A 20,049-nucleotide genomic window follows, 5' to 3' on the forward strand; every position below is an offset into this window, starting at 1 on the left:
GGTTTTTATGAGATTTCCCTGTCTCGTTATTTCTTATTTGTTTGCTAAGTGCACAGGGAAAAAACCTTATTGACTTTTCAATTTTCGCATGCTGTTCCAAATAAATTATTACGATTCAATCAATATTTCGCTATTTATTTATTTAAACCAATGGTGGGGTAGGTAACTTAAAGCTAACACGGAGTTTTGCATTTGTTGCCATAACTAATAAAAACAAAACCGTATTAAATAGTTAGGTGATTATGAACGTGTTTTATTTTCAATGGATGGGGTGGCCACAAGAAAAGCTGGACAATGCAATATAATAAGTAGCATACTTGGTCTAAGTAGCCATGCGATTCCAGTACAAATACACCCCTTTTAAGTGCCTCCTTGAATACGTGATCATTGAGAGCATTGCAATTATGCAGCTAATTGCACAATTAAAGCAGTTGCATTCGCAGCCCGCAGAAAAGAATTAATTCCCTGCACTGCCAGCACAGACTGTATCTGCATGCGAATCTCAATCTGACTAGGAATCGAAATGGGAATCCGTCTATATCTGACGCTATATTGAAGAACTTTGCGCTGACCCAAACCAATTCGAATCGGTTTGAGCCGCCTTGCCGCCCCCCAAAATCGAATGAACGCGAGGGCAAGGCATTCAGAAAATAAACAAACAAATAATTACATAATTATGGCGGAGAGCAATCTATGTACATATATGCGCTTTATTTTTAAAGCATGCCTTGAAGGAAATGTTTGCCTGGCCGAAAATAAAGCGACTCGCAAATTTCGGTTTTCAAAAAGTGTGGTCGCGTTTCAGGTTCAAGAACATTTGTGCGCCGTTTAAAATGCATCGATTTACAGGTTTGGCATCCAAATTTTGAGCACTTCCTGGTACTTTTAATGTGATGCCCTTCTGTGCGTATCATGTGTGACCTTTCTGCTTCCTGAAGCACCCCATTTCCCGTAGTTAGAACGCCTAAAAATGCCGACACGTTTCTCTTGTCTTATCTGTGAGCAAATATTTTGATTAAATTGTAATTTGCCTGCGGTTGCATTTTATTTCTGTTACAGCGATCTGTCATAAGAAATGCGCCGCTGGTGACTTAACTTGTTTGATTGCCGCCACTGCAAACAAATATGCATGTTTTCGATGCGAAAAACGCAAATCAAGTGCAATCAGCAACGATTGAATGGCCAATTGAAAAACGGAAAATCGGTAAATCGGTGGGAAAATGCAGAAATGCTCTTTGTGTCACTGGGCGTATACGCAATTTATTGCGTATACATTCTGTGTAAATCACCATGACTGTGAACTTACCTCTTCGTGGTAGCGGTGGGAGTGGCAATGGTGAAGTCTCGTTATCGTTATCGGTGCCTTAACCGAGTCCTTCTTATCGGTTTTATCGTTATCTTGCCGATTGAGCTTCGATATTGCTTCCATTCAAATAGTTATCGCTGATTTTTGGTGTCGTCGACTTGTGTTATGTTTTACCGTCGTTTTTTGTTTTTGGCGCAATTATGTGACTCTGGAATGAGATCGTCATCATCGGAGCATCCTTATCTAAGCATTCATCCGGATGTGCACATGCGATCGGATCAAGAGATCCACACGATCGATCCACACGTTTCACCCAATTCTACCCAACGGCCAAAATATAAACAATACGCAACACGTGAGTCGTGGATTTTCTTGTGGCCCCCAAAAAGCGAAAGTCTGTCGTGCGAACGAGTCCGCAATAGAATGGATGGAACGAGACGGAGCGCAAGGAAAATTTGTTTTGCCAAGAGGGAAAATGGAAAAACTGATTTAATCTTGTTTATTTCGGACACCCAGAGGGTGAGTCTGTCTGTTATTTCGATCGTTTTTAGTACTTTGTTTATGTTTTTTATTTTATTTTTTTTGTGTTTAAATTTTTCTTCGTTTCTTCCGCACAGAAAATGCGCCCTGTCTGCGATTCTGAATTTCCTATTGACAAGCCATTCGAAAGATGTCCCAAGGAAGAGAGGTATTGCAAAATTTTCCTTTAGCCCAAGCGGGTAAAGTTCCCAATACCCGTTGCAACCGGTTATACCGGCTCATCTCTGGAACCATGAGTTTTCAAACTAAACTGTTGCCGAGAGCTATTTCCGTCAGCAACAAGTGCCGTCTTTGGGGTCTATATTTGAATGTCTTGCATTGGAAAATGATGTGCCCCAGTGACGCAGCACTTCAGCACTTCGCTGCCAGATGATTAGTACCACATATTTATAGATATGTATCCGAATCGGAAATCCGTGCGTCCTTCTGATGCCAATGGGAGGTCAAAGTGCCGAAAGAGAGATGATGACCAGATAGAGAAGAGTTCGAATCGGGAAGGTGGACCAGACCTGTTCGTTCTGGAACGGGGCAGTTTGGACCCAACATTCTGTGAGTCTGGTAAAAATACACACTCTTCAGTGCTGACGTTGACATTGGGTGACGTCTCTTTCGACCAAATGGCTATCTGCCCTAAATATACATATATACTTCTATATCCACCAGATCGGTGCGTGATGTCGGGCCAAGTGAGCCGAAAGCTCGTGCAGTCAGTCTGCTGAACTCGAATACGGATTTGGATGCCATTCGGACATTCCTGAACCGGACGGACACGTGCGACTTGGCCAGTAGCGAGTAGCTAGTAATTCCCCTGCAAACGGGCCATATTTATCGGGGGTGCTGGTCCAATTCGAATTAGCATGCAAATACGAGGAGAAACAACGGCCAAGTGAAAAAATATTCCCACAATTTAAATGCAAATTTTGAGTAAACAAAACCAGGCGCACAATATTTACTTGTGTGTTATTTTCCATGCTGAATATGAAATGATATATCAATCAAATTATATGTAAATACGGGTATTGCAACAGTTCTCCGCCCCTAATTGCAAAGCGCGATCGCCGGTACAGTCTGCATGGCGAAGGGTCAACGCTGCGATAACGATAACCCAATCGGTGGCTCCACCCCCTCCACACTACGCAATTCAGCTTGAATCCTTACTTTGTGGCTGTCTTCCGCTTTCCTGCTAGTGCGTTCGATCCTACTTGTTTTTTTTTGTGTTTATATTTCGTTTTTAATTGATATTCGGTATGGGAAACAAAGTTTTCCACTGTTTTTCCAACTTGTACGATTTGTTGATGCTTTCGCGCTGAAATGTGTTTATAATTTGGAGTCTTGCCAGGTGCTTTAGTGGTTCGATTTTCTTTTTATTTGCTTGGTTAATGCTAGATAATTTGGTTGTATATGTTTTTTGTTTGCGCTTTAGTTGTAATTCATTTATATTGATTTCTTCACGCTCTAGAAACGCTTGCGTTTAAATCGCTTTCAATGGGAATCGAATGTGGATCACTAAACGATTTATTTTCATGTGTAATTTTTATAACGCGCTTTCGATTGCTTTTATTGCTATTATACGTATTTCTATTTTTATTTATATTTTTATTTCTATGTATTTTTGTTTCAGCTCTTTATAGATTTTTTTCAGTATCCGATAATCGCAGATTTTGTGTGCTAATGTCGCGGCTTGAACTTTAAAACTGAAAACGAACGAATTTCAGATGTGATGTTTCGCATTGTTTAGTCCGCTGTGCGGGAGCTCTATTGTTGTTGTTGCTGTGATTGCTGTTATTGTTGTTATTGTATTATGTTTACTACTGGCTAGGTGCAGCACGACAGCGACGCCGGCAGAATCCCAATCCGTATCCCAATCTCACCGATCCCAGGCCCAAGCCCCTGGACACCCCGATGCCGCCACCAACCCCATAGATCCATCCATCCATCCCCGATCTCGGATCTCGGTCTCACCCCGCCGTTCGCGCACCGCCCATTCCCATCGAATGTCTCCCCACAATGGAGCGCTCAATGAGCTTGAGTGTCATCCACTTAGGAAGCGCCAACCACTGAACTCGCCAGCAACAGTACCAAAAAATACAACAAGTACAAAATAAAGCAGAAAAAAAAATCAAAATATATACAACAACCACTACAGCAATGAACTGGGGACGGCGGCAGAGGTCGATGTCGACGTCGCAGATGATTATAATACAATGGACGAGATAATGCGAGCGATCATGTAAATTAGATTTGTCTCAGTTCGGACGACGTTAGGTTTAGGTGTATCTGAATCCAAGCTCAGCAAGAAGAAGAAGACTCCCAAAGATCCCCAAAGTTCGCAACGATCGCCAAGAAAGGCAGAAACAAAACCCGACATTTATTGCATTATGCCGCTCAAGTGCTCTTCGTTGAGTCCGAATGCTGCTTGGATGCTTTTATTTCCATTTGCCTGTTTTTCCAGCTTTTTCCCGGTGGGTTTCTTCTTCAATGGAATTGATATCAAGCAGGGCTTGTGGGCGTGGCATTCCTCCAGCGAGTGATTCAGTAGGCAAACAACAACAACAACATAAAAAAAAGAAAAGATAAATAGACAAAAACAGGGAAGAGAGCTCACCAAAATAATAATACGAAATACACTGGCCAGAGCCAGAAGCCAGAAGCACAGCAAATTGAAATAATTCAATTAATTTGCATTGTAAGTATAAGTACGGCTGAATTGTAATCAAAGAAAATGTGGGGAGGCTGGTAAACGAGTGCGCTACAATGAAATCAGTTTAAATGAATATGCCAAGTGGCCACTCGAAGGCAATTGATGCAAGTGAATGCGCGCAAAAGCCACCGAACATTCCACAAGAGCTCTGCGGAAGGAAATAGACTGAAAACTGACTGTTCGCTGTCAATCGGCAAAACGTTTTTCAAATTCAAATAAAAAAGCGCGCTCAACGGTCTAGCTGTCTGAAGCTCGCTGTTGCGGAACTCGGTCTTGGCTAAGGTATCGATAAGTTATCGCAGTGGTTCGCGCACGTGCTAGCCAATGTGTAAGGTGTCCCCGCTAACTTCGAAGTACTAGATAAGGTTGGTGTCTTGGCTGAATGTTAATGCACGTTGAAAAAAACAACCTATTGTAAATATAGATATAAATCTACTGTTCAAACAAAATGTATAATTTGTATATTATGCCTTGCATTACTGCCCGTCCTGTTCAATCTAGCAAAGTCCCTCAATAAATTTCAATTTCTAGAAAGCGTTAAGCCTAACCCTAAGCCCCATTTTGAGATCAAGTCAGATGTACGAAAATAGCAATTCACTTTATTGCTCTCCTAGCCTAGCAAAAAAAAATTGGGTTGAGTTTAAAGCAAAACGCATAGCATTTCCAGGTGGTCAAATCTGGGGGCTTGTGCTCTGTATTCTCCACATCCGCGACTTCATCTCGTCGCACAATAATCGGTATTAAGTTTAGGATACAAAAAAAAAGAATGGAGCTTCAGTAGTTGTCACCGGCTTGGGCGGCTGGCCCAGAACACATTTTATTCAGAACGCAACATCTTCTCCTTTTGGCGCTGCAGCTTCTTCTTGGAGAGCTTCTTCTTGGTGGGCTCGTCATCGGTGGCCTTGGAGACGACCTCCTCCTTCTCGGTGAGGATGACCTCGACGTGGCACGGCGACGACATGTAGGGATTGATGCGACCGTGGGCACGGTACGTGCGGCGACGCAGGCACTGGGCGCGGTTCACCTGGATGTGGTGGACGACCAGGCGGTCGGCATCCAGACCCTTGCAGTCAGCGTTGGCCTCGGCGTTGCGCAGCAGCTGCAGCAGGAACTCGGCGGACTTCTTGGGCCAGCGACCCTGCGTGGTCTTCCACTGCTTGGCCTGGGCACAACGACCGACTCCACCGTTGAAGCGACGGAAGGGCACGCACTCCTTCTGGTCGATGACGGCCTTCAGGTAACGCTGGGCACGGCGCAGGGGCATGCGCTTGATGGCCTGGGCGGTCTCATGTGTGTTCTGCAAAATGATAAAATGACCTTTTTTTAGCTGTGCTTTATGTTGGATGATCGTCATGGTGAAGTCATGGACTGGGGGAGTACTATCGTTTTGTGCCAAAGTTCAGGTAGAGACGCGAGCATTGATGGCCAACACGCCGCTGTTTTACAATGGCTGGGTTTTGCTCTGGGCACAGCTTTCAATCGGTAATCTTCCATGGAGGAGAACCACCTGGTTTAAAGCTGTGCCCATGGAGAAGGAGGCGAGTAAATCATAACAAATATCATGTTAGCTATACAGGATTGGCAAATGCCAATCTATTGCTTCAATTACAAGTTATCAGCTTAGGCTGCTAGATTTTTATGCTCTGGTTGGCTAACTAGTGATATGAGTTTGATTTAGTGGATTCCCTGATGTACTTCAGTAGTAGATTCATTGGTAGATCTGTGCCAGGCTACAGGTAGAGACTAGCTCATGGAAAGCAGCAGGCCGCTGTTTTAGCAAGGCTTTGGTTTCGCTCTGGGCACACATATCGTCAGCAGTTGTCCAGGATGGAGCAACCGCCTAGTAAATGGGCATGCCGAAACACTCGATGGAGATTCTTGGAGAATGCTTGGGTTGTGGGCGAGATTTTAGAAGAGGGCGTCCAGAGATTCGGGACTTGGCACTCAGCTGATGAACTCGTCCATTTGGAGGTTTCTTCTGGCAGCAATGCAAAAGCGAGATGCTGCACAATCGGCTGGCATTCACTGATTTAAGCTGCGGAGTGAGGGATACGGGATACCCTGGATGACCCAGGTTCTCCTTTGACTCTTCTGGGTAGGATTCTCACCTTGAAGTGCACACGTAGATTGGGCCCGCGCGCCTTGCACGACTTGGCCACGTTGTCTGACTCGCGTGAGTAACGGCCCATTTTTCAATATCTGCAAGGAACATGAGCAATTAGTAAGATATCTTAATATTGCATATGACAAAATAGCACATCCGGTCAAGATAAATCGACAGCAACAGCAGCAGCAGCTTTGGCAAGCCAGCAAGATCAGTTTAAAATGGATTTTGATTCGAATTTACATGCATGTTTATTTGAAATTGTACCAGTGCGTTTTCGACAGAAGTACAAATAATGGTTCTAAAACAGCTAAATCAGTGATTAGTGCTTGGATAAACTATGCTTCTAGTTGCTGCTACTATTATGTTGACCGGCATTGTACAATACGCAAAATGCGCGATTTTCGCCAATTTCCTGCTCATTTTCGAGGGCAACCTAAATCCGCTGGCGGTCGTGTGTAAGTCTCTCAAGAATATAACCAATTTGAACAGCAGTTTTTATCTTAAAACGCGGCAATCAAAACACGTGCAAAATGAGCGAGAGAAAAAAAACTAAGCGGCTGCCTGCTTGCGTGTGTGTGCGTGAATGAGTGCGCATGTGTGTGCTCCTGTAAACAACAACAATTCCGCATGAATTCTGCTTGTTGAAATCCTTTGAAAACCGCCTAGCTTGTGCATTTAATTGGGGTAGCACTTTACTTGAATAATTTAAGTAAGTTTTGGAAACACTATGCACACACGCACACACACACAGACGCAGTGACAACACACGCATTTCTGGAACATTTTACACTATATTTCACAGAAAAAAAAAGATAATGCCATCAAGGCACATATGATAGTGATCCATATCGTGCACTTGATTGTTTATATGGTGCAACTTTCGGTTTCGACCCGCAGGCCCACAGTAAAAAAATATGTAAGAAAAAAAAGAATTGGTTTCGGTGCAAACGCATTTTCTGGCCGGCCAATTGGACGTGTTGATTTCTAGCAGCCAGAATTGCGCCGCCAACACCGTTAACACGACCGCAAACGTACCGCAGTGCCCTGGCTACAAGTAAATGAGTTTGGAAACGTTTAAAGTGGCAATTTACGGAAAATAACTCGCTGGGCACATGCACTCACCGGAAACGTGGAACGAAAAAGAAAGGAAATGGCAGTTCCAGTGTTTGAAATCGAGTCCAATTAGAGTGGCCGGCTGGCGTTCGCAGCGTGTGCCTAAAATAGGCCAGTAATCCCTGGTTTATTGCGGACGCAAACCAAATGCTGGATGCCTGGTAATATCGAACAGAAATGTTAAAAGTGTGACAGTGTTGGAAAGCGAAACGCATAGGGGATCGATGCGACGGTTCAAGTCCTTGCTGAGCTTAGCGTTGGCTAAGTGCTGCAAAGCACCAACGGTAAGTTGATAAAAAATTAGTTTAAATATATAAATGTGATTATTTGAATTATTCAAATTAAAATACGTTATCAGCAGCAAGTTAGTTGTAAAGAATGCAATTTAATTGAAAAACAAAAAATAAAATAGAGAATCATTGCCGAAACCCGGGATTGAACCGGGGACCTTTAGATCTTCAGTCTAACGCTCTCCCAACTGAGCTATTTCGGCAGCCGAAAAACTCCTGGCGATCATCGCGGCACTTTATTTGGAATCACTTTCAATACGATACTAATCCTGATTCTATAGACTACGAGCTAAACTGAATCCGACTTAAGCAGGCACAGGCTTTTGATAAAATGGAAATGGAAACTTCCCAGAGCTCTGCATAAATTACTCACTTCATTTATGAACAATAGTGGCAGGCATTCACTTGGGCCCCAAATTCCCATAGCTTAAAAAATCAAATAAGCTTAGTTAAATCATAAATATTTGTGTATTCTATTGGCCCAAATTAAATGGTGGGAAACAGTTCGTTTATTAAACAGAGTATTCGAATTTTGTGGTTTTGGACTAATGGAGTGACTGTGACGTCACTTGGAGAGTGTGAACCTTGGAGTATTTTTGCGGTTTGTCGATGATGATAAGTGTGGAAAATAACTAGCACCTGGGGGGCAATGCATTTTAATTAAGCGACCTGATAAAACCGATCGGGCCAAAAAGGCCATAAGTATACTCCCAATAAGCCGCACTGCATTGTCCCTTTTCTGTTAGTCATTTATTAGCGCGTTCGTTCTGGACATGGCCATAAAAATGCCCGTTGCTAATCGGCCGGCGATCAAAAATAAGACTGCGGATCAAACCGGTCGGGAATGCGTTGCTCCACCGCTCCACCGCTCCACCGCTCACCACTGACCACTGGCCACCAACCACTGATCACTGGATCACTGACCACTCACCAAATCCTGCGGCAAATCCCAGTTCTTTGGGCGACCAACGCGCAGAGTAATCAGTAAATCAGAAAAAAAACAATACCTTTATTGTTTTGTAATTGGCGCAAATTCAACACTCGTATAGTTGTATTTTTAGTGTCCGCGTGCCCATTCAATTTATTCATGATTCACGCCTAATTGCAGGTGTCGCTCGATCACTTGGATTTCCATCTCTTGAGGTCAAGTGTCGAGGAACTGGGAACTGGAGTGTCTGGACTGTCTGGAGTGTCGCAACTGCTGCACGTGCCATGTCGTCCGTAGCTCCACGTCCATGTCGCTACCCCAAGGATCCGGTTCCACACACACACACACACTCACACACGGTGGCACTTAAGTGGAGCTACCAACCGAGGGATTGGGCCTTGAAATGCTCGTGGCTCGTGGGCGTTCAAGCAAGACCATAGGCAAAAGAAACAGAACACTACTCCCAGAACGAAATGCAAACGAATTGAATTGAATCTAGGCAAAGCCTAGCAACCACCCACTGCTCACATACACAGCGAGAAAGTGTGACTAATTTATGTGCAATTTAGAAATTTATCATCGCAAGTAGGGAAGTAGGAAAATATTTTAAATGAGAAAACCTCACTTTGATATCTATGACGCACAATTCTTGATTCCCGGTGCTCTCGAACTTGAGACTAGAGCCGCCCAACTCGACCACTTGGAACACCCAACCAACTGACGTCACAACGTGGTGTTCCGTTGACCACGACTGCGCCAAATTAGCATCGAAAAAATTACCCGTAAGACCAAAGAAACACCTGCAAAAGCCAAAAAGCACAGAACGACAGAACGACAGAACAACACGAGGGCTATACAAAAACCACCACTGGAAACTGGTTCCGCGGGGAAGCTGAGATCTGTGGCTTGAAGATTGGAGCTCGGAGCTCGGTGCTCGGTGCTCCATGAGTCAGCTGCGGATAGGCGGCTATCGTATGCACCGATTTACGGCACGCACACGAGTTTCCTTGGTAATGATAGTGCCAAAGCAGGAGCAGCAGTCAGTCAGCGGAGTTGCAGCGAAAAAATCCCCCGAAACTGCAGTCACAGACATCGGGCAGCTGGGAACTGGATTTTGCAGCGCATTTTAATGTATTCCCCGAATCCAAGAGTTCATCCATCCATCCATCCATCCCAGAACTTACTTAACCCATTGGCCAAATTTATGCAAACACTGCACTTGAAATGCGTTAGGATTGAAATGGAAGCACTGTAAGTGATTGCTCACATGTGTTTCGATTTATTAATAAATAAATATTAAATATCAACTTAATGATTAAATCAATTGCTTATTTAAGTAAGATCAGTGACTTGAATGGGTTAACTAACATAAATCGGAGGGGTCAGTCAAGAAGATCGTCCGCACAACATGGCTCAGACAAGCACCACTCATCATCGGCATGCTCGGAACGACCACTGACCACTGTCCACTGACCACTGAGAGAGGAGAGATGAGACGGTGGGCAAGGCAGTCATCAGAATGGGGGAATCCACCGTCCAAGTCTCGGTGTTGTGTTATGCGTGGATTTTCCATAGCAGCCAACTGGTTTTCTCTGCGCTGCTGGTGAATCGCTTGTTTGTTGTTGTTTTCGCTACTTTTCGCTGCTTTTTGGAGAGGAGAACGTAAACAAATCATAGAGGCGGGATCAAGGGCAGCATGAGCAGCATGATCATGATCAGCACGCATGCAGCTCGAGATGATCAGCCGAGTGGCCGTGACTGTGGCCAGTCAGAATGAAACTGTTCGAGCAGAGGATCACTTTGCAGGATCACTGTATGCAAGTCTAGTATCGATGATGATTGCTGGGTGCTTGATCACTAAGGTGCTTGATCAAGTGCTAATTTTGTGTGATTTCCTGCTGCTGGCTGTTGACTTCGAACTTTGGTTGTGTTGAGTGCTTAGTTTCCTCATGATTCCTCCTCCAATTGGACGAGATGACAAACGCAGAGCACCTGCGCAGCGGCCAGTTCAAATGCACCGGCAACGGGAATAATAAAAAGGAGGCACGGCCGTTGAGGATCGGGAATCACCGATTAATCAGTCCTTTGTTCCAACTGCAAGTACTATTTTTGGCACTTGGGATTGGAATTCGGCATCGAAATCGGATTCGGAATCAGCATGGGTATGGGTATGGAATCAGCATGGGCATCAACATCGGCAGCGGGATGGAAGGGTCATGTTCCCGACATTTGTTCTTGACGAAGCATCTCGCCAGCAAAGCGCACTCGCTCTTTGCTGCTTTTGCTGCTTTGCTGCTTTTGCTTTTGCTCTCGGCCTGCTTGACTGCTTTTGCTTGGCTGGGTTTGCTGGCTTGGTTGGCTTGGTTGGCTTGCCGCTTTGCTTTTGGACTTCTCTCGAGCTGAAAGTTAGCATTGTTTAGCCGGCGATGGCAGCGCCGTCGACGTCGCCGTCGCCGTTTGGGCGGTTTTCCTTTTTAAAAACGACGATGGACTGAGCCGTGTTTTAGTTCTGTTTGCAAAACGCAGCCAACTGGACGTGCCCCAAAAAGTCCAGGGAGCACATTTATTCTCGCTTCGGACTGAACAGAGTGTTTTTTTTGTATTTACCCACAACCCATCGAATTGTTTGTTCTGTGTAAGTGGCGTCTTTCGTCTTTCGTCTTTCGACTGTCGTGTCGCGTTATCTACTCCGCTGATGTTGATTGAAAAATAGAGACACAAGCTCGGATGCTCTGGCTGCAAATTTAAGAAAACCAAAGAAAAAAAAACCATATAAATAAATATTAAAACGCCTTGACAGTACTCAATTGCTCGCCGACGCGTGCTTGTGTGCAATTAATTTAAATCCATCGAGGGGTGCCATAATTCTCCACAGTTTTTGTGTGTCAGTGCCAAAGCTACCGATCAAGCGATCGAACAATCGATCGATCGACAGATCGCCAGATCGCCAGATCGAACAAGAACATTTAGCAGCAGTTCGACACGAGTCGAACGAAAGGAAAGTGTAAGTTAGATGGGTGCAGATGAATCAGTGGATTTCACTGGGGGGGAAGACCAAGAAACCGCAGACTTACCAATCCAATTGAATCGCAGGAAAAAGATTAGTAATTCACTTGGAAGTCCGATGATAATACAGATGAATTCGAAGTCTACAGATCTGAACGATCATCTCCTAACTAGCCTTATAAGCAAAGATCGCAAGCCATTAACGCGGCTCATTAAAGATCGCAGGCAATAAGACAGCACTTCGATTGCCAAGTGTGTGTATGTGCTGAAATCAAACAATCGTGATTAGTGCGATATGAAAAGTTGAAATAAGAAGAGACGCTAGTCATTAATAAGTCATATTCCATTTCAAAAAAGATGCCGATGGGAAGCGGAGAAATAGCCAATGGCACTTCGCCTTACAACGCCAACCATTAAGAGTCTGTGTTTGAGCCACATAATATTGACGCAACTCGGTTGCTGTCAACAAATTACGGACGACACTCCCACATCCCGAAAGGTAATGAAGCCACCAAGTTTGGGCTATCTTATCGCCGCGGAACAGAGAGGAAGAGCCCCGAATTGGATTTTAAACAAGACATACGAGTATATAGACGCTCTAATGAATCTTTCCATCCATAATGAATCGATCGATTCTAATGAGTAGCAACTGGGCAATTTGTTCGGAGACGTGTTGTATAAACATGGCATTATCGCAAAAAGTTTGAAAGCTCGATTTAAATGGGAATTTATTAAACAAATTCTGGCAATCATTTAACTTCGACATGAATCGCATTCGTTCCCACATCTCGGACAGAATTTCTGGTGGGCGTCTTTCGGCACAGATGATGGCGAGAGGGGAAGAGTGGAAGGAGGAGCTATCCATTTGGGGGCTACATTGTTGTGGGGCAGTCACGAAGATCCGAGCTGAGCTGGGAGATGCAAACACAGCTGGAAATACATATATTATGGAGGAGTTAAAATTGCTAATGAACAGCGGCAATTGCATAAGTGTGTCTGATTTTGATTAACATTCCCTTTTCTGTAATTTATATGAGCATTATATATTATAAATTATTAGAAGTGCATTTCAATAATGCACTTCCAATCTCCCTATTTGGAAATCAAATGAATCTTTGGCAACATATTCATCGCGTATGTGGTAATAGCTCAATCAGTTTCGATGGCGGAATGTCAGTTCTATATATGCGAGTAATTAGAAAGGTTGCTCAGGTGTCGCAGATGATTAATTTTAATTGATCGACTACTCTAATTATGCCAGGCCATCTGGCATCTTGAGTGATATATTTATGTGCAATTTATTGCCCAATCTGGGCGACTAGGGCCGCTGCAATTAACAATTAACTCTAATTATCATCGCTGAGTAATGCAACTACTACTGGCCACTCAAAGTGGATCAATCTGATGGGACATCAGGGTATCAGGGTAGTCGAATCTGGAAGAAGCAGCCAACCATTTAATTTGCATTTGTCGAACAAGCGGAGACGACGTAATTACCCGTAATTCGGGTTATACAGTCCGACGAAAGCCAGTCATTTGTTTGTTTGCTTGTTCTTGTTGTTGCTCAGAATCCACTCCAGATGGGGCCAATATTCATTCCGGATGATGACTGGCAGTTTGCATTCGCTGCCCTCGCAATCGCCGCCACCCTTGCCATTGACCACCGGTTTGACCAGCCGGTCGGCCGATCATCGATGCCCAGCAGCCGTATTAATTTATGCTAATAGCGGAACCGTTTCCATCGGCAGCCCTTGCCAATTGCCCGGGTTCAACTTGGCTCGATTCGCGGATCTTCATGGCATTAGCATTTGCATTAGCATTAGCATTAGCATCTGGTATCCAATCGAATCGGATCAGGTGGGATGATATGGGATGGGATTGAACTGGAAGTGCAGTTGCCAGGTGCCTGTGTGGCCTGTATGGCATTTTGTAATTCATTAGGTTCAGGCTGCGAACACCTGGTCCAGAGAAATCGAATCTGATTCATTGGCAGCTTATCTCTTCCACCTGCCTGTATATACACACACATATATGTACATATATTCTCAGGCAGAACATTGCACGGGGATGGTATAAACGATCTCAACTCCGCTGCACACTTAGCTGATCTATAAAACAGTATAGTTTTGTGATCTTCAGTTTTACTTTCGCCCGTGCAAAGCACTTTGCTTACGTGACTTATGCAAGCCAAGTCCACAGACATCCGGCATTTCTTCAGGTGGCGTCGCTGGCACTTAGCACCTGGCTCATAATAATGGCCATATGCAAATCATCACATGGATTCTCTTGGCACCCAGCGGCTGCTAACTGACCACACTCAACGGCAATCCAATCCAGTCCACCGGCTGATGGCTTCATTTAGACGACAGTCGAATGGCGAGTGCCATGCATAAATCAAATTCGCAGACAAAGTCCAAGGGGGGCGTTATCTGTAATCAGTTATTAATTAATGGGCGATCTGCTGCAGAATGCCAGTGATCGGTTCACACAGGCAGGTGTCAAGGTGGAACGTAGCCGACTACGTCACGCAATCTTAAGTGGCACCAAAGATCTTCTATTCCCACAAGCCAGCAAACCATTCAAACCATTCAAACCATTCAATTCAACTAAGTGACTGTTAATTGTGGGCGAGAAAAAAGAGAGACACCTGCCGCACGGGAGACTAGCCAATAAATTAGGAATATTTATTCGCTATTTATTTAAAAATCAGCCAAATGGCATTAGCTATATACATGCGACCCGCACCACCCCCGTCGGCCACCCAGGGACCATTCATAATTGCAATTGGTGGGCAGGTTAACCTTGACTGCGGTTACGAGTTACAAGTCGGGCTGATAAACCGCATTTAAAAGCCAACTTAATACGATTGTATAATGTGCATTATGTGTAGTGGGCATGCTTGAGTGCCAGCCATTTGTCTGTCTGTCAGATGTTCAAAGTGCTTTGCATAGGCGACTAATCGAATCGGGGTTAAACATGACTCGCATCTATCAGCTAGAAAGTTCCCAGAAGTACTTGCCTCTAATTGCCCGGCCCATTGAAAATAAGCCGACTTTTTAATAGCAGCTAATGGTGTGGCAATTGCCATCCATCTACATCTAGTAAACTCTAAGCGCCCACACATCTGAATCGGATATTCGCACATGTTCACAGTACTCAACTCTCCAACTGTCCACTTGATTCGAGTTTCAAAGTTTGGAGTCTCGATTCTAAGCTCTAGCTCGAGGCAGCCAAGCCTGACCGTTCTTGGTCTAATCTTGTCACGAACATTAGCCAAGTCGATGCTGTAATGTCGGGGCATTGCGTGATATGTGGTGGAAGGGAAAGGGGGTAGATGGCAGTGCTCCAAACTCAAGGATCAGTTGCGTTCCAAATAGCACATGGAGCACATGGAGCACACGGAGCACACGAAAATGGTATATTAATTGTGCTAGACAATAATTAAATGCAAATTCGCGATTCTATGCTTTGTGCAATTCCATTTTACATTAGTTTCATTGTTCGAAAGACATCGATTCCTACTGCTAGTAGGTTTAAGTTTAAGCATTATCGCTCCAATGAGCACCCATATATTCGATAGCCAATGCACGAAGTGCAAATGCGATGCCCTTGCCAAAGAAAGCGAAAGAGGCGAGTTTCCAGAGGAGGGAGGGAGCCAGTCACGTCTGGTCGAGAGTCCGGTTTTCGGTCTATTACACGCCTCTACTCCATTGGCGCCTTGACATTGAACTAGAAATCGAAAACGCGGCTTACAGCCAAACGACGCGGCTCACTGGCGGATGTGGATATGGATATGGATATGGATATGGATATGGATGTAATGCATGGCCAAGGAACTGCTGGATCTCCATAAGAATCGAGCAGCAACCTTATTCAGTTCGGACAATAGTCCAATGCCAAGGCTGCCTCTTGTCTATTCGGCTAAGTCGACAACAATCGGAAATAATACCCCGCTTCCTACATCGAATCTGCATATAAGACTACAGACTACAGACTACAGACTACCAGACTCACGTGTGAGCTTTAATACCTTTAATACCTATTTATGGCTTTATAAATGTCAAACGCGCAACACGAAGCATCACGATGATCAAGGTTATGGGATTTTCAATGGGCCGTTAGTGTTGAAATGACTATTATTATTAAAATTGCACCGAACATTGGGCCAAATATGTCGAAACCAGAATGTGTCTCACTTCGGAGGCGTTTAGTGCTAACTCGGAACTGGAGACACAAAGACGGATCTCTGTAAGCGTTTTAAACAATGAGCACACAAGCCAATGCCCAATGCCCAATGATCAATGACCAAATGGTAAAAAATTGTACAAAAAAAATAATTAAAAATGGTATAAATGGTAAATAGAGAACCAGCTGTGCAATAAACCAGGCGGTCAATACACCGAGCATCCGCATTCCTGAGACCTTTTGTTCAACCGCATATCCGTCGGATGGCTGGATGGCTATCCAGATAGCAAAGGTGTCTGGCCAGTGGCCACTATTTTTCCAGCCATGTTCTCGGCGATTCTTGGTATTGACCTTGGCGCTTTTGACAGCCCGGCAATTGTAAGACATAGCCAAAAATTGTAGACAGAATTGTAGAAAAAAAAAAGAGAAAGACAAAGAACAGCAAAAGCAAATTAACTTGATTGATTAAAGGAATTTCGGTACGCACGTTGGCGGGGCGGGTGTTTGACTGTCAAAAGTCAAGTCGAGGCCCAAAAGAGCTGACTTCTTGCCGGGCTTAACCCATTATGAAGCTTGCCTAATGGCGGTTTGCCAAAAACAAAACAAAAAAAACAACAAGATAATTTGCCGCCTGCGAGAATGGAGGGTACCACAAAAAAGACAAATTGATCGTGGCACTTTGCTCGGTACGGCAGGTAAACGTTTTTGGATCAGTTCAACTGAGCTCTTGGATACCCCATAAATCCCATAGATACATACATATGTATATAAATTATACAATTTTCCCAGTTCCGTTCCGATTTCCTTGAAAGCGCTGAGGCTTAAAATGCTCAATGTAAGGCCACACAGCTACAGAAAAGAAGGCACAAATTGCTTCCTCATATTGATCATATTGATCATATTGATCTTGAAGTCCATTAAATATTTATTCGTTTTACTTAAAGCCACCTTTCCATTATCATTATCAGTGCATTAACTGATTTATTATCAAACAAGTACTTTATTTTATAGCGAAATGTTTTTCGATCTTAACTTAATTGTCACCACCTGCAGAGCTCCGATTTGAGATCATTATGCCTGCAATCTATGTGTACAAGTATCCGGACAATGCACGTTAGAGAGATCGCCTCGCGTATCACGTACGCGTAATTGCCTTCACTTTCGTTACGCTGCGAGGGAGAATTATGGACATTGTGCCAAGTTCCTTTCGAAATTCCAGTCACGACAGATCCGATCCGTCAAGTGCTATGCCGAGATTGCATTATGCAGCTGACCTGTGAGCTGACAATCGGAGGCTGGTAGACTCATTAATTGAGTGCTCGCTCGCAGATTATTTGTCATTATGTCGAGCCACTTGAATATTTTCCTCATTGCCCACTCACTCGGTGCAAATGAGAAATGCGATAGTGATGGTCCTCTCATTGGGAATGCGTTGTAGTCAGATAGCTAGCCAATTGGGTTTGTGTACCTTCTTGTTGGTTTTAGTTTATAGTATAGTGAATGGTCATATTAATCAATGGCGAACTCCTGTCTCTTCCGCAGTCAACGGCCACAATATGATACCTGTTCTGGAGAAACTCAGCGGGTTCTACAACTCCTACGTCTTGGCCGTACTCACGATCGGCTATATCCTGGGCGAACTGGGTCACTATCTGATCGGTGTGACCTCCAAGCAGACAGCCATTGAGCTGGACTACGGTGATCATGCCTGCCAGCAGAACACCTCCATGTTTAATCGCCACGAGTTGCCCACCCAGTGCTCGGCGGTGGGGAACGAGACCAGTTGCTATGCCCTTGACTTCAACGGCACTGGGTATTGCGAGTGGAACTACAATGGACTGGGCATCGACTACCAGATCCTGGCCGGACCCACCTTCATCCTGATTTTCACCATCGCGGGCGTCTTCATGGGCTTCGCAGCGGACAAGTACAATCGCGTCAATATGCTGACCGTGTGCACAGTGATCTTTGGCATTGCCATGATCCTGCAGGGAACTGTTAAGGAGTACTGGCAACTGGTCATTTTGCGCATGATCATGGCAGCCGGCGAATCGGGCTGCAATCCCTTGGCCACGGGCATCATGTCTGACATCTTTCCGGAGGATAAGAGAGCTCTGGTCATGGCCATCTTTAACTGGGGCATCTATGGAGGCTATGGCATCGCCTTTCCGGTGGGCCGCTACATCACCAAGCTGAACTTCTGGAATCTGGGATGGCGCGTTTGCTACCTAGGCGCCGGTGTCCTCACCGTGATTATGGCCGCCCTGACCGGAACCACTTTGCGGGAGCCGGAGCGCAAGGCCATCGGTGAGGGTGACCGCCAGACGTCCAGCGGCAAACCGGTGAGCCTGTGGCAGGTTATCAAGAGTCCGGCAATGATCATGCTGATGATTGCCGCGTCCATCCGTCACTGCGGTGGCATGACCTTTGCCTACAACGCCGATCTCTACTACAACACGTACTTCCCCGACGTGGACTTGGGCTGGTGGCTCTTTGGCGTCACCATCGGCATTGGCAGCGTGGGTGTGGTCGTTGGTGGCATTGTGTCGGACAAGATTGTCGCCAAGATGGGCATTCGATCACGCGCCTTTGTTCTGGCTGTCAGCCAGCTAATTGCCACACTGCCGGCCTTTGGATCGGTCTACTTTGATCCGCTGTGGGCCATGATCACGCTGGGCCTCAGTTACTTCTTCGCCGAGATGTGGTTCGGCATTGTATTCGCCATTGTTGTGGAGATTGTACCGCTGCGCGTTCGCTCCTCGACCATTGGCGTCTTCCTGTTCGTGATGAACAACATCGGCGGCAACCTGCCCATTCTGGTGGATCCTGTGGCTAAGGTCCTGGGCTATCGCGGTTCGATCATGATCTTCTACGCTGGATTCTATGGCATCAGTAAGTCGACATGGGTCTGGTCTCTTTTGGGTGCCAATATATTACTAACACCTTTTTTTCACAGGTTCCATCCTCTTCTTCATCACCTGTTTCCTGCTGGAAGGCAAGCCGGAAGAGGTCGGACAGCCGGAGTCGCCAAAGAGCCATCCGGATGCCGTGCTCAATGCTCGCCACATGCACGGACACGACAACTCCGTGTTCTCCGTGGACGAGACCCTGCCCTCCAACGGACGTCCTGCCCAACTGCCGCAGCATCTGCAAATGTCCAGCAATGGCTACGACAAGTCCCAGATTTCGCCGCCGCGACAAAATGGCGCGGAGAGCAGTAGACTATAGATAAGCTTAAACTCCGGAGTGTTTTTTTTTTTATTAAATAATATTATGGAATTTTTATTTTTGGGTGTTCAGATACTTGCTTAAAATTCGGCTAGCTGGTAATTCGATATCTGCTTTAAGTCAAATATCAGTTCTTATCACAAATGAGCACGAATCCGGAGCAGGTGTCCTTACACCCTGCGATCATAGTCCTAAGCGAGGGGATGAGTTGGCCCCGAAACACTGTATTTTTAGCGCGATAATTGTGTACTTAATTCGTTAGGCGATTACAAGTGTACAACTTTAATAAAGTGCTGTTTTGTTAATATCAATTGTGTTCGATACTCGCGATTCAATATATTTACCAACTGTAGAGGATCAAAATGGCGGCTATTTCCCATTTTTGCTTCGCCGTTTTCGCTGTCAAAGTCAGCAGTCAGTTATCATCATTATGTTACAATTTTCCTTCAGTATGACCATGTCGCGTCTTAGCGAAAATTCTCGTTTGCCCACAACTATCGATGACTATCGTGACATGATGTATGACTATTATGTGTGATAGTTTTATATTTTTGGCACAGGAACCCTTGAAATTCCTTCCACCACATCAAAGCCGGTGAATTAGCTCTGTTCTCATAGTTCTCAGTTCTGTACTGCTGCTAGTTT

The 20,049-nt window shown here is 44.9% G+C and overlaps 2 protein-coding genes, 2 long non-coding RNA genes, 1 other non-coding gene and 1 pseudogene across 5 annotated transcripts; 3 read left to right on the top strand and 3 right to left on the bottom strand.

Moving 5' to 3' along the window:
• Positions 1 to 1,510: 1,510 nt before the first annotated feature.
• LOC120457046 lies at positions 1,511 to 2,989 on the top strand. Its single transcript, XR_005616898.2, has 3 exons — positions 1,511 to 1,825; positions 1,924 to 1,994; positions 2,240 to 2,989. It is a non-coding gene; the product is annotated as an uncharacterized LOC120457046 (long non-coding RNA).
• A 2,331-nt stretch (positions 2,990 to 5,320) lies between these two features.
• On the bottom strand, positions 5,321 to 7,714 carry LOC120456522 (60S ribosomal protein L17). The gene is made up of 3 exons (XM_039643391.2): positions 7,690 to 7,714; positions 6,656 to 6,746; positions 5,321 to 5,844 (listed from the first exon to the last, which is right to left on the bottom strand). The coding sequence occupies exons 2-3, from the start codon at positions 6,734 to 6,736 to the stop codon at positions 5,365 to 5,367; spliced, it is 561 nt and encodes a 186-aa protein (XP_039499325.1). The 5' UTR covers positions 6,737 to 6,746; positions 7,690 to 7,714; the 3' UTR covers positions 5,321 to 5,364.
• A 473-nt stretch (positions 7,715 to 8,187) lies between these two features.
• Positions 8,188 to 8,260, bottom strand: Trnaf-gaa. The gene has a single exon. It is a non-coding gene; the product is annotated as a tRNA-Phe (tRNA).
• A 308-nt stretch (positions 8,261 to 8,568) lies between these two features.
• Positions 8,569 to 10,208, top strand: LOC120456300 (annotated as a pseudogene).
• A 1,289-nt stretch (positions 10,209 to 11,497) lies between these two features.
• On the top strand, positions 11,498 to 19,711 carry LOC120455207 (putative metabolite transport protein HI_1104). The gene is made up of 3 exons (XM_039641164.1): positions 11,498 to 11,620; positions 17,719 to 19,068; positions 19,133 to 19,711. Exons 2-3 carry the CDS (start codon positions 17,733 to 17,735, stop codon positions 19,402 to 19,404), a joined length of 1,608 nt encoding a protein of 535 aa, XP_039497098.1. The 5' UTR covers positions 11,498 to 11,620; positions 17,719 to 17,732; the 3' UTR covers positions 19,405 to 19,711.
• LOC120455212 lies at positions 11,582 to 20,015 on the bottom strand. The gene is made up of 3 exons (XR_005616730.1): positions 19,749 to 20,015; positions 12,060 to 12,256; positions 11,582 to 11,721 (listed from the first exon to the last, which is right to left on the bottom strand). It is a non-coding gene; the product is annotated as an uncharacterized LOC120455212 (long non-coding RNA).
• Positions 20,016 to 20,049: the final 34 nt, after the last annotated feature.

The sequence above is a fragment of the Drosophila santomea genome, chromosome X (assembly GCF_016746245.2).
Source record: "Drosophila santomea strain STO CAGO 1482 chromosome X, Prin_Dsan_1.1, whole genome shotgun sequence".
Lineage (NCBI taxonomy): Eukaryota > Metazoa > Arthropoda > Insecta > Diptera > Drosophilidae > Drosophila > Drosophila santomea.